The following is a 14,621-nucleotide window of genomic DNA, read 5'->3' as shown; positions in this document are numbered from 1 at the left end:
AAGTTTTCAAATGGGAAGTCCAGTATGTGCCCTGCTTACTTTTCAGCCAGTTTTAGGGTTGGCAAATTATTTTTGGCTGCCACCCCTCAAATTGTCAACCTTTTATGGCAGCTACATCTGGGTGGGCAAATATTTGCTAGGTTTTGGTATGGTTATTGTCATGGAGAGGGAACTGTCTTCCCTCAAAGAGGAAGACATTGTTAACCAGCATCCAAAATTATTACAGCTTTAGTTGTCACGGTTGTGTTTCTAACCTTCCTCAGGCTGCAAAAGCACACCAGGCAATCTGAGTCCTCTAGGATCATCTGAGATCTTTGACCCCTTTCCAAATTGGTGTTGAGGTGGACATGGTTGGCTGAGTCATAATAGGGCAGTCAGGACAGTAGCCTCTGAGAGGGGAGGTCTCTGTCCAAGGGGAGGTCTCTTTGATGCCCTTTCCCATGTGTGGTTAACCCCAGAGTTTTGAGGCCCGTGTCTGTACTTCTATTGCAAAACAGGAGCTGACTGGGGATTTCTGCTAGTAGGACTAAATACTTTAAAGGTGAGAACTGGACTTCAAGGGCAATTGTTAAATTCAGAGTCATTGTCTAGAATATATTGGCATTGACAAGCGTCTCCCTGCTTTTTAATTTTCTCTAGGGGTTAATTTCTTCTGTGTCAGGAAAAACATCTCATTTGACATTTTTTGGGGAGGAGGGATTGCCTGAATTTGCCTTCCAGCCTGAGGGTCTGCAGCACTCCCATCACCGTCTCTGAGAGCAAGCAGTAATCTATGGGCTGAAGGATGGGAAATGGTGTGTGGGTTTTGGTGGAAATCACAGGCATGTGCTAAAAGTTCTCTTCTTCAAGGATTTTTCCCGCCCCTGGTCGAAGCAGCATGGCTTTGCAAGAAACTGAAGAGCAGGTGGTTGTTCTTCAGTGCTTGGCTGAGAGCTTTCACAAGGGGCTGGTGCTTCCTTCAACCAGGAGCAGAGAGAAAAGGTAGTGCCGGAGCATCCCGGGAGCTTGCAGGTTAAATAGGATTTGGCACGTCGTCAGTCTGCGGGTAATCGGGCTCCCGCTGCATCAGGCTGGTGAATATAGGGACATATTGGCTGTGTGGGAGGCTTTACTTGCATCCATATTAGACTTTCCTGACTCAGCTGTCCTTCCCCCTCCCTGCAGTGTTCACATCAGTGTGAACAGGAGCACAATAGGCTGTAATTTCAAGTCATTTTCTTCCCCAAATATAAAAATCGGCGTACGCAGCAATTAAACCAGATTGCAGCCCCAGGCCTGCGAGAAACCTGTGGGGTATTTTGCCCGACCGTGCACGGCCATGGCGGCAGTGACGGGCCTCTGCCAAACCACCGTGGAGCTGGAGAGCTGCTGTGCACAGACCGAAACCGGTCTCTGGTCCTAAGTGGAATACAGCTGTAATTACTGCCTCTCGCAAGGGCCGGAGCAGCTGAGCGCGGCTGTGATGTCAGCGCCGAACATTTCGTTGTTTGTGGAAAGCTGCAGCTTGTAATTAAAGTTTCGTTACTGGGCCAGCGTTTAGTGTAAAGGCCTGGCAGCTGCAAGCCTGTAGATATTCCTCCCCCCCCGCCTCCTTATTGATGTCAGAGCAATTAATGGGGGCTGGGGGTGGGGGGGGAAGGTGCGTGTGAGGAGCGCGAGCACGTGGCGGTGTGGATGAGCGAGGCTGGGTGCTGGGCTGCAGGATAGAGCTGCGTGCACCGACATTGTTACTGGGAGCCTGGCTCGTCCTTTGCAGGCCAGGATTTCTCTCCGCTGGTGAAACTTGGTTGAGGTCTGTGTGAATGCTGCATCAGGAAACACTGCAGGCTTTGACCCGAGGTGTAAGATGGACAAAATCCATGGTCCAACTTGGATTTTACTCTGAAATACATGGAGTCAGCACTCGGCATGCAGTGTATGTCCCCCCCCGCCGCCATTTTTGTGGAGTTCATCCTCACCGACATTGGCTTTATAGCCTTGTAATTTCACTGAGCTGAATGAGTCCTGACTTGCACAGGATTTTTAACTGCAAGTGCTCAGCTGATTTCGAGGAGTAGCTGAGCTTCCTCCTTGAAGATAGCTGTGGGGAAGGAGAAATGCTTTCAGTTTGGTCTTTTTTGTTGGAGTGAAGTTCCTGGCTTGAAAAGGGTAATAAACTTCCCCGTCACATTTCTAAAAGAAATACCCGCAAACAGCCTGTCAGGGGGCGATTCTGAAAAAGCACCTTTGATACTTTCCCAGCACAAACTTTATGGCTTCTATTAATTGTTTTAGTCATATTTAAATTCTGGTCTACCCTGGAGAAATTACTTTGCTTTGTGTTGTCTTTGTAGGAGAGTCTACAATCTCTGCCACAATATAAACAGCAAGAGAAAAATTTCATGCTGGGGGGGCGGGCAGGAGGAGGGAAACATCATGTCATGGTTAACAGATGTCTTCCTGGCTGATACTGCTAAAACAGGAATTCTTGCAGATTCTTAAGTCTCTCTAGAATAGGAACTTTATCAACCGGACACTGCAATAATTTCTTTGCTGGAGCCTCGTGTCAACCAGCATACGTCCAGCTTGGCCAATGCCTCCTTGGCCTCCCGGCATCCTCTCCAGCAGAAACAAACTCTGTCCCTAGAGAAGAAAGCTCACCCAGCAACAGGCGTGAGGCTGACCCCGCCGTTCCTGCTTTTGTTGGTAACACAGGGAGGCAGGAGCATGTTAGCAGGCTGCCAGAGCTTTGAGCACCAGAAGAAAAGCCCAGATCAGTAGCATCTTGATTTTGAGCGACCCTTCTATAATAACATCCCTGCAGTAGTATCCATCTATCCCTGCCCAAGGGATGCACTTGGAAATTGGTTTGGGTACTTAACTGCAATTTCAGTGCATCGGTTTAATTACGTCAAAATAAATTGGCATCTCTACACCACTGATACAAAAGCACGTCACCAAAGTCTGCAGTGCTCTTCGAGGAGGCGTTTGCCAGGACTAGTGTCGAGCACAGCCAGGCTGCGTTATTAAGTATTAGTCCTCCATTCTGATTTTAAAATTAGAACTGCTTGCTGCCCTGGCTGTTCAGTCTAACAAAAGCCCTGCGTGATGATTCGGTCTCTTGCCCCCCCCATACTGCCTTTCACAAGGAGCATCAAGGTCAGGAGTCCTCCGCTACAGCCAGTGTCCTTCGGTGCCGTCACCCTATTCTTTGAGCTGCTTCCGTAGCTGTAAATTAAGCATTTGCAGAGTGCTTTTTTATCAGCCACTGACCTTGTACCCAAAAGCCTCAGGGAGCAGAGGATCACGGTTGTGGCGTGTAGTCACTCATACTTAAACCCTGTGCTGTATGTATTTGATGCTGTATTTGGCTGAGACTCCAACCACTGCATATACAGTAACAGTGATGCACTGTATTAATTGAGGATTATTTCAGTGTGTTAACTGTACAGAACAAACCACCGTCCTTCCCTGGGCTTTAATTCCAAAAGGCAGTTTTGAGATTATTTGCTTTGGGAAATTCTGAACCTTTCAGTTTAAAATCCTTGAGCATTAGTAACTTTCTAACAAGTGAGACGTCTTCTTTGAATCTTCTTTTGCTTTTCTTTGGTGGGCTTTTAAATTATTGTCTTTATAAAGAAGGAATCTCTCCTGTTTGCCATCACTGTTCTAAGCCTCTGCTCCATTAAGATTTCCCATCTATGCTCATCTTCAGCCGTCAGCATATGCATTAAGTTACTGACAGTGTATAGCTACAGAGCTGTTCACCTCTGGTATTGAGGTAGCCAGGCAGTGCAGTCACTGGCTGCTTTTCATCTGTTACGTGGCTGAGAACTTACCATTCACCTCACGAAAGTCTGTTAAACGTGTCAGTCTTCCGTCTGCTCTCTGTGAAGTAGATTTGTCGGAGGGTACACAATAACACCAGCTGAGGAGAGCCTGTCCTATACCTTTCCTTTTTATTCATCTATTTTAGTCTGATTTTATCCCTCTTAAGCAGGAGATAGAGGCATCCAAGGCCAGATCATCTTTATACTGGTAGCATGCCAAAGTAGGATTTATTTTCAACAATATTTCATCTTGCCAGTCTTCCCAACCATTCCAGGCATCCTCCCTCCTCCCCTATTTATGAAACTATATATACAGCTTTCCTATGAGAAAGCAGCTGCTTGAAAGCGCTCGTGAATAACACGCCAGCTAACCTCCAAGTTCAAACCTGCCAGCCGTGCAAGAAGTGTGCAGAGTACGTACAGACTCTGGCCAAGGCGGTCGTCGTGTTGTCCAGGCGTCTGTCATCTGCCGTATATCAAGCCTTTCGTTTGTCTTGTGCAACTTCCACCGCGCAGCTAAAACACACACACACACACACACACACACACACACACACACACACACACACACACACACACATTGGTGTACAGGGAGCGGGAACAGAGCTCGCGAAGGAGTGTTGCTGTACGCTGGAGCGGAACGTGTTTTGTGCACATTAAGCTGTGAGAAATAAGACAGACGTTTCTGGGTGGCAGAAATTACAAAACATGCGAGATTGGAGTACGAGAGAGACAGTTTGGTAGTTCCCAGTGCCTTGTGTCTGATGGCTCTGGGAGAGGCAGAGTGCCTGCCTGGGAGGGAATAACACTGCTTATAAGAAAACATGTTCGGGTAGAGGAGTGCTGTGCTCTTTCTAGGGAAATATTTACAAGCCCTGTGTAAAATTTGGGATGTCGCTGTGGAGCAGTGCTTCTACACTGGCAAGACCAGAATCGTTCCAGGCAGACAGAAATCCAAGCCATTTACAGCCACATCTTCTCAGCACGACAGCTTCGCCTGGGACTCACAGGCAGCTCCAATGCACCACAGTGGCATTCAACAGAGAAGAGAGGTGTAAACTGAGCAGAGACCAGGTGGCGAAGGGTGACATTAGGTTGGAGAATGTCCTATGTCAGATCCCAGCTGGTCCTTGTGGGTCGCTGGGCCGCCCAAGAGGTTTTCCTCTGCTCCATTCCTCATGGGCAGGGGCAGCAGTGAGGGTTGCTGCTCAGTGCCAAGCCACTCACAGGGTGCAGGAGGTCGGCAGGAACGGGGTCGGGGACTGGGATTTTTACGTGGACTCATGGGTGCTGTACAGCAAGAGGAGTGCCCGGGTGCCCAGTCAGAAACAGAAGGGGTAACCGATTTGGTCGCTCAGTGAACATTAATTCAGCGCTGCTTTCAGATTCCCTGTCATCAACTTTATTTTTCAAAAAATATTTTATTTTATTCATTTATTTACTGACTCATTCATTCTGTCTGCCTCTCTGGTGGGCAGAGTCCCACATGTACATGCATTTCTATAGGCACTGGCCAGGCAAACCGCACCGCACGGCTGAGGAAAAGCTGGGCTTCTGTGGCAGCTATGAGAAAAGAATCAGGGCTGCGCTGTGGAGGGGGGTAAAAGTAAAACCCAGAAGTTGCACAATTCCTTTTCCTGAGAATAAGGGCAGTTAGTTGAGCTCTCCAGCATGGCACTGACAAGATGAGACAGCTGCCTTAGAGCCAGTGTGTTCAAACATGCTGCTGTTATCCTGTTACATGAATCAAAACCAGCACACACCAGCTTTCATCTGGATTTCATTATTGTGATTTATATCATAGAGACTGTTGTCTCGCAGGAAGCAACAGTATTCAGACTGGGGGGGTGAGGGGTGGGGGGAGATTCTTATCAACAGGACAAAATTGACAAACCTGTTTAAAAATAGCCCTACCTCCTTACCATTTTCAGTTTTAAGCTGTCTGCTTATTCTTAAGCCTCTGAGTGCTTTGCTTTAAATAAAATCTAAAAAAAAAAAAAAGAGCTTTCTCCTTATAAAAAGAATTTACATGAATTCTGGCAAATCTCCCACAGGCTGGAAGAGTCACAGGTAAAACAGATGGTGCCTGCAGAGCGGCTGTGGGGGAAGGTGAACCCCGGGGGGCTGCTGCTGTGTGGCAGACCCCGGGGCTCGCTCCCCCTCTGCACAGCCCCCCCCGGCACTGGGGTCACCCCAGCTCTACCTGTTGGAGGTGAAAGCAGCTGCAGCTTGCTGTCCAACATTACTTCTGTGCAGCCCTTCAACTTAGTCTGGAGGATGGTCGGGCCTCTCTCTGCTGCTGTGCCCGTTCTGCTGCAAAGTTGTTGCTGTCGTGGGCGCGAGGTTTGTGAGGGAGCACGTCCTTCTCTCTGCAGGGGAAGGTGATCACCTAGAGAGAGCTAAAGGCAAGTCTGCCAGAAAAAAAAAGGTGATTGTTTGCAGGGAGGTAATTAAAATAAAAACAAGGAACTTGGTGGTCATGGAGAGCAAGCAGTGGGCAGTTGGGTTTGCAGTGAGGCATGAAATTAGGTGTTACCTAGTGGTGCACAGTAGCACTCTGTAGCTCACTCTTTCTAGGATTGCCCAAGACAACCAAATACAACCAAAAACCACCGGTAGTAACTAAAACCATCTTTGGATTGATTAGCAAGTAAACCTAATGTGCTCAGTAGCTACTGGGTTGTTAAGAGCAGTGTGGACCGATGTTTCTGTACTTTGAGTAGGAGGTGGCAGTGGTGTAAATGAAATTATGTGACTTGTTTCAGTAGTTCTCTCATGGCAGCACTAAGAGGAACCCAGCGTATCTGTGCGATGAAAGCACCCAACGTGCCAATGATGCTCTGGCAGTAAAACCCAGGAGGCAGGCAGCAACATCCTGGGACACAGGGGTAAATGGCCAGCCTCTTTTCAGTTGTCTATGGAGACAGGGCAAGGGGCAATGGCTCCAAGTTAGAGCACAGGAAGCTCCGCACCAATATGTGAGGGTGACAGAGCACTGGGACAGGCTGCCCAGGGGGTTGTGGAGTCTCCTTCTCTGGAGACATTCAAGACCCGTCTGGATGCCTCCCTGTGTGACCTGTCCTAGGGAACCTGCTTTGGCAGTGGGGTTGGACACGATGATCTCTTGAGGTCCCTTCCAACCCCCACAATTCCGTGATTCTGTGAGAGTAGTAGTTGGTATATCTTCTCTCTTCTGCTTTGGAGGGCTGAGCCCTTTCGGGTGAGATGGATCACATGAGAAGCAGTGGGTGACGAGGAGCTGTGGCATACAACCTTCCAACCTCAGCAAGGTTAAAACCAGGCAGACCCACTTATTCAGTTGAAGCCTTTCCTTACGACCCTGGGTAGGACAAGGTTTCTCCTCCTCCCTCCCTTTTTTTCTCTCTTCCTTTTATTCAGAGAGGGTAGCACGTCTCCTGCCTGGGCGTCAAGGCAGCATATGAATTTTTAACCTTAATGGCACTGCAGCATCGGCCCGGAGCTGCGCGCGAGCTCATCCGTATGCATGTGCAGGGTAGCAGGGCTGACTGAAGAAGGTTGATGTGGCTCTCTCCCTCCTGATGCTTTCTTACAACTGGCAGCTTTCCATAATAGAACTGGATTTCCTTAACAAATAATCCCCTTTACCGAGTGAAGTTGGGTCTGGTGCTTAGCACGTAGTTGTGTGGCGGGGGCTCACAGACGTGTACACGTAGGATGACAGCAGACGGCTGTTGTGCATGAAATGCCCAGCAGAATTACCTGCTGGGACGTGGTGGGGACCAGTTTGTCTGGGCAGATGATGCATCTCACTCTGACAGTCAGATAGCCAAATGGCTCACATTTTAAAAGGTGTGTATGACTGTAACAACTCCTCATGGCAAGAAGCTGTCCCTTTCCCTTCTCTTACTACGATGTGTTTATCTCAAATACTTCTGTGTGCTGTTCAGGGGAAACACGTGCTCTGCTTTCTTATAAACTCCTGTAATTATCTATTGCTTCAGTATTCTATCTCCGAAATAGAGTGCAGGAAAATGTGTGTTTTACTCCCTTTCATGCTCATTTCCAATCCAGATAAGAACAGGATGGGCTGACAAGTTGTCCAGTCGCTCTCTAGAGTCACTGCACTCTCTCCTGTCCCAAGCACTTCCATATGTCATTTTAATTAGTGAAAAAAAAAAACAACCCCATGAGCATATTCAGTCGATCTTTTTGGCTGATCTAGATTCCTGTGAGGGTATAATACAGCGATGTTCCGTGTTTTGCATAGAATCATAGAATGCTTTGGGTTTGAAAGGACCTCAAAGCCCATCTAGTTCCAACCCCCCTGCCCTGGGCAGGGACACCCTCCACCAGACCAGGTTGCCCAAAGCCCCATCCAACCTGTCCTTGAACACTGCCAGGGGAGGGGGCAGCCACAGCTTCTCTGGGCAACCTGTGCCAGGACCTCACCTCCTTCAGATTAAATAATTTCTTCCTAACAGCTAACCTAAACCTGCCCCCTTTCAGCTTGAAGCCATTGCCCCTTGTCCTGTCACTGCACTCCCTGGTGAACTGTCCCTCTCCCACTTTCCTGTAGGATCCCTCTAAGTATTGGTAGGCCGTAATTAGGTCACCCTGGAGCCTTCTCTTCTCCAGGCTGAACAAGCCCAACTCCACCTCTTACTGTTTAGTGTTAACAGTCCTTTGCTGTAATATAGGTTAATCATAAACAGAAATTAGAAAAGAAAAAAGTTCTTTTACTGGAAGGAGAAGGCACTGCACTGCAGACAGCTGCTCTCCCACACCCCATGCTTGCAGCTGGCCGGGAGCTGGGTGCCTGGGGACCAGTTTGTCCCCTGGGCTGCCCAAGCAGGGGCTCTTCTCTGCTTCTGTCCAAGGGGTGGAGCAGCCAAAGCCGGGAAGAATCACAGAACAGTAGGGGTTGGAAGGGACCTCTGGAGATTATTTAGTCCACCCCCCCTACTAAAGCAGGATCACGTCCAGGCAAGTTTTTAATATCTCCAGAGAAAGAGATTCCATAACTTCTCTGGGCAGCCTGTCCCAGGGGTCTATCACCCTCAGAGTGAAGAAGTTTTTCCTCGTGTTCAGGTGGAACTTCCTGTGTTCCAGTTTGTGCCCATTGCCTCTTGGCACCACTGAAAAAAGACTGACCCCATCCTCCTTACACCCACCCATCAAGTATTTATAAGCCTTAATAAGATCCACCCTCAGTCTTCTAGGCTAAAAAGTCCAAAGTTCCTCAGCCTCTCTTCATAAGAGAGATGTTGTTGTCCGCTAATCATCTTTGTAGCCCTTTTTTGTACCCTCTCCAGTAGCTCCCTGTCCCTCTTTAACTGATGAGCCCAGAACTGCACACAAGATTCCAGATGATGCCTCACCAGGGCAGAGTAGAGGAGGAGGGTAATATCCCTCAACCTGCTGGCCACACTTTCCTGGATACACCCCAGGATGCTGTTGGCTTTCTTGGCCATGAGGTCACGTTGTTGGCTTGTGGGTAACCTGTTGTCCACCAGAACCCCCAAGTCCTTTTCCACAGCGCTGCTTTCCAGCAGGTCAGCTCCTAACCTGTACTGGTGCCTGGGGTTACTCCTCCCTAGGTGCACTTGCCCTTACTGAATTTCATAAGATCACCTTCTGAGAACTGGCACATCCACAGCATGAAGGTTTGGTTTGGTTTTCAGCTGATAGATTTTGGCCAGGTGTTTGGTGACAGAGGGTTTGGGTGAAACACTTTCCAAATGAAGACTAAGGGCATGAGAGAAGTGCTGTACACCCACAGGTGTGAGCGCTCTCATTGCAGTACTGGCCAGGAGGACCGTCGGGACAAGAAGGCATAGCAAGCCCATTGTAAAGGAGGTAGACCATACACATTGAATGCTGTTCTTACTCAGGGTTTCTGTCCGCTTACTGCCTAACTTAGGACAGCATTGCTAGATCTTGCATGCTGAGTGACCTACTGTGTTGGCTAATTAGCTCTTTATCACAAATGTCTGCTGTGGCAGTGGAGAATTTGTTCCAGTGGGTTCTCTGAAGAATCAGTTTTGAGAGAAACTTGCAACATGTCTCAGAATGGCATGGAAATGTGCATGCAAAATCTGGTCACCACATCAGATATTGTGATGATTTTTTTGGGTGGTGGTTTAACAAGACTTCTCAGCTGAGCTTTATCCACCCACATTTAGTGCTACTTGGAGGATCCTAACAAGGTATGTGTTGTTTGGGGCTCATGCTGAACAGTTGTTTCAGATTTTGCATTGCTTTTCTGACAGAGCAGTCATGGACAGATTTTTCCCCTTAAGTCAGACTTAATTTTCCCCTCTGGGGAAAGAATTTGGACCAGCTGGCACTTGTGTGGTATTCCTTGCTTTCAGGAATCGAGTGATCTTTTGTTACAAGCTAAAAGAGCAATTCTCCCTTGACCTTGTGTTCCAGACCACAGTCATAGACTACGTGAAGCCATCAGATCTCAAGAAGGACATGAATGAGACCTTTAAGGAGAAGTTCCCTCACATCAAGTTAACCCTCAGTAAAATCAGAAGGTACGTTGCAAAGCTGGGTCAGGCTGCAAGGTGAGGCAACTGTCTCGTGTTTCAGTGCAATTGCTGCTGTACAGGAGGGGAAGCACAACACAGATCTTCCCAGAGCCGTGGCCATCAGAGGTGCAGGATAAGTCAGGTGGTTGCTTTGATTAGTGGGCTGAGTAAACAAGATAGGGGAGTGTGCAAACACGCATCTGTTGGGTGTCAAACTGATGGGATGAGGATGTGAGCTGGGCACACACTATACTAAGACACCCAGAAAAATAACTTGACAGAGCTTCAATGCTCATGGCCCTTAGCTTAAAAAGAGACTGCCTTGCCTGGAGAGCATGGCCAGAAGTTCTCAAGCTTCACAGCAATGTTACAGTATTCCATCATCATTTCCAGTGTAGCTGGCTAGACATACTGCTTCACTGAAGTAACAGTAATTTCATTTGACCAAAGTGGCCAGAAGGATGCTGAGCTGTGTTGCTGTGTAACCAGACAATTCTGCAGTACATGGAAAGACTGTTGGTTGGGATTTGACCAACCATAACCAGCAGCAAAGCTGCACATCGAGCACAGGGAATCAAGCTGTTGTTACTAAATAAATTGCAGGCAGCTGAAAACCTTTGATGAAATAACTGTGACTAAAACCGGCAAAGCTTCTCTCTTGGTTTTATAGTTTAACACAGCTATCTACTGGGGGCAGTGAGGTGGAAGAGGGAGGTCAAAATGTGCTGTGAAATACGTCCCCAAAACAGATCGTAGAGGTATCTGCCCAGTAAATGATGTTTTCTGTTTCCCCTCCATTTGACTAAGCAGGAACCTCTAAAAGGACGACTCTTTGGGTGGAATGAGAAATGCTTTAACACCCAGTTCACAGCATTCTTGTCTGGTCTCTTTACCCAGCTTGAAGAGAGAAATGCGCAAGCTTGCTCAAGAAGAATGTGGTTTTGAAGAACCCACGGTGGCCATGGCCTTTGTCTACTTTGAGAAGCTCGCTCTCAAGGGGAAGCTGAACAAGCAGAATAGAAAGCTCTGTGCTGGAGCCTGTGTTCTTTTAGCAGCCAAAATTGGCAGTGACCTCAGAAAACATGAAGTCAAGCATCTTATTGATGTACGTATCCATAGGTTTCCAGTGTTCCTTCAACATGAAGTGCCCGTGCGTTCTACACAAGTCTGCTTATCACGTGCTCTCTAAGTTTCCAGCTGTACAGCCAGCTAAATACCTTCTTTTGTTAAGCATTTATGTGGATGTAGTAGTGATCAACAGCACTGCAGAGGGGTGGAAATCTCATATGGTGTGATTGAAGACCCTGATCTGAGAGGTATCTGACCAGCATTCTGTCAATATCAGTCAAAATGTTAACCCTCAGGGAATTCATTTTGCTCTTAATTATGTGTTCAAGAGTGTCTATAAGGACGACACTCTGAGAGGTGAATGCAGATACCATTTTCAGAGGGAGTCTACTGAACTACTATTTCTTTCGTGGAGTTAAACTTTTGGGCAAGCAAACCTAAAGGAATGCTCCCATTAGAACACCTCACCCCAACTGGTTTTCTGTAGAGTGAGGTCTTTGGTCTTCCACCCACTCCATGTGAAAGAGTTAACAGAGGGGAGTATTATTCCATAGTCCATTTGCAAGCACCAAGATACTGATCTGATTTAATGCTAAAGAAAGTTAGGGCAGGCAGCTGGGAACCCAGCTACAACCAGCTCAGTTCAGGACCCCTGGAAACGTGATTATGGAGCCGAACTGGACTCATGTCCTTCTGCCTCAGTCACAGAACTGGGTTGATGGTCAGTTTGGTAGCAATCCCTCTGAATAACCGGACAAAAATAATCAACCCAGTGGGAGTTGACCTCTCCTGCTATCCTGAAACACTGGTCCATTCTTAAGAGACATTGAGCTTTTCAGTAGACCCAGTGAGCAGAGAAGTAGCATGCCAGGGAGATGTTAAGAAGAGGATGGGGGCTGGGGGGGGGATATCCCTGAACAGCTGGTTGCCTATTTGTAGCTTCCAAATCCATTGAAAACAGCGGAGCAGATGGGAGGTTTAGTACATTACAGCAGAAAGCCAGCTATGAAACCCATCTCATCCCTCTTGAGGATAGTAGCTTCTATTACTCACTGTTCTTACGGTTGTTGCAGATGACACTTTCTGCCTCAGAGGTATTAAGATCAAGTGTATCTAAATCTATCAGCATTAATTTCCCCAACAGGGTGTTGTAACGCAGCCTAATGCTGAATGGAAAATTAGTGATTTCAGGCAGCGCAGGAAGTTTGAGGGCAGTTACGAGGCGCGTGTCCTCCATTACACTAGTGACTCTGGGGTTTCTGTGAAGCCAAGAGATTCCTCTTCCTGCAGTGGCAATCACTACGATCGTTACAAGATGTATGTGCTGGAGCTGGAATGAAGGGAATGGCAAACATGTCAGAAATAGCCTGGCTGGCTGAGCTTTGGAAGCTCACCCCCACAGTAAGGAATCAGTACATCCCGTTCATCCTGCTCTCATTTTCTCAACCTGGAGCCGGTCAGGTCCATCAGCGCAGAGCTTTCAAGGCAGCAGCACGCGTGTTACGCACAACGTAGTCTGTAAGGGAGCACTAGAAAGTGGAATCCTCATTCACAAAGGCTTTTTCTTTCTCTTCCCCCCCTTTGTCATGGCAGAAACTGGAAGAGAAGTTCCGGCTGAACAGGCGAGAGCTGATCGCCTTCGAGTTCCCGGTGCTGGTGGCCTTGGAGTTTGCTCTCCACCTTCCCGAGCACGAAGTGATGCCGCACTACAGACGCTTGGTGCAGAACTCCTAGCGCTGGCTGCCCTGCGGGGAAGGGGCTCCCGACTGTTCCCGCCTGGCTCTCCTGAGCCACAGTTACTACTGGAAATGCAAAATCAGACTCCTGACACTTCACTCTCACTCCCCGAAACAGTATTTCTGGTGACATACAGGAAACACCGCGGCAACGTAAAGACTTTCAGCTTTGGCAGATTTACGTTGCGTTACTTTCTCCAAGCAGGTGAAGACGGAGCTGTTGGTAAGTGGTCAACGTGCTGAAACTGGGTGGCGACTGACCCTACCTGTGGGGAACTGCAGCTGTCAAAAGTAGGCAGAAAATTGGAAGGGCAGCCTCCACGACCACCCCTCTCTCCATCACACAAACCCTGGAAGCCCACGCCGAGTGCATTCTCATAGCGCTTTTTCTACAGACCTGCTGCAACTTCCCGAGAGGACTTCTTACCCTGAAAAAGCTTTTAAAGAGGATATCTTCACTGTGTCAAAAAGAATGTGCCAATCTATTTTTGTATCAGCAATTGAAAGTGCACTTTTTCCTGTGGGGTGTTTGTGTGTGTATCCGTGTGTGTGTGCGCGCGCGCGTGCGACGCCGAACTGATCTCAGTCCAGGTGGTTGGCTTAGCTGTTTCCGAGTGTATCAGTTACCGATGGCGAAGATCAAGGTGACCTTATGTGTTTACTTCTTGAAAAACATAACTACTGGAAAAGTGGTAAACGGGATCATTTTTGGACACTTGGGGTTTGGTTTTTTTAATTCTCTTTCCAACATTGTACCTTTGAAAGGATTACACTACTACTACTACTACTACTACTATTACTACTACTACTACTATGAGAGAAGGATCAGCAACTGACCTTGAGTTTTCAGTCATGTTTGTGATAACGATGAAAGCATTGGTATGAGATTTCCATGTCATGTTTTTTAAAAATATCTTGTGTTAAGCCACATGCATATTTTTAACCTTCGCACTTTTCCCACTGTGGAGATGGTTAGACTTGCACTCTGTAGTGTTGTATTTCTGTGCTCTATGTTAGAGTGCGTAATAAGCACATTTATTGTGCTGTATCTTAAAACAGTGTTTTATTAAAAATAAAATTAAAAGAAAAAATAAGAAGAGTAGGGCTCAGCAGTATAACAGGTGTCTTAAGGCTCCAACAGCAGGGCCATCTGCAGTTTTCGGGTTTTAAACTAGAATTGACTGTGCAAAACCTAAAAATCAGTGCCCACAGAAGTTAAAAGGTCCGGTTCCTTTAGACATTTCAGTACTGGAGTTTTACAGTAAAACTTTCTTGCAGCTTCCCTGGTTCTGACTGGACACCCAGAAAGCTGGAGGGTTTCAGCCAGGCTCCCGATGCTACATACACCCTAAGCTGGCGCCATGCTTAGGGACGCCATTCAGTTGTTGTTATCCCATGGGATTGATGACACCCCTGTCCAGTCTTCTCCTGTGCTGGTTCATTTAACAAGCCTTGCCCTTGACATGCACCACATGGATCCAGTAAAGTCAAAT

The 14,621-nt window shown here is 47.6% G+C and overlaps 1 protein-coding gene across 1 annotated transcript in view; it reads left to right on the top strand.

Moving 5' to 3' along the window:
* CABLES1 (Cdk5 and Abl enzyme substrate 1) overlaps positions 1 to 14,179 on the top strand; it is a gene marked incomplete at its 5' end in the record, with an annotated part of 72,550 nt that extends 58,371 nt beyond the window's left edge. Inside the window, 3 exons of the mRNA XM_084280185.1 lie at positions 10,224 to 10,330; positions 11,222 to 11,429; positions 12,986 to 14,179. Coding sequence (XP_084136311.1) covers positions 10,224 to 10,330; positions 11,222 to 11,429; positions 12,986 to 13,126 — 456 coding nt within the window. The 3' untranslated portion in view covers positions 13,127 to 14,179. The remainder of the gene's footprint in view (positions 1 to 10,223; positions 10,331 to 11,221; positions 11,430 to 12,985) is intronic.
* Positions 14,180 to 14,621: the final 442 nt, after the last annotated feature.

The sequence above is a fragment of the Gallinula chloropus genome (genome assembly GCF_964237585.1).
Source record: "Gallinula chloropus genome assembly, chromosome: 2".
NCBI classification, from domain to species: domain Eukaryota; kingdom Metazoa; phylum Chordata; class Aves; order Gruiformes; family Rallidae; genus Gallinula; species Gallinula chloropus.
The sequence above is the reverse complement of the archived record's forward strand: the minus strand, read 5'-3'. Positions and strand labels throughout refer to the sequence as shown.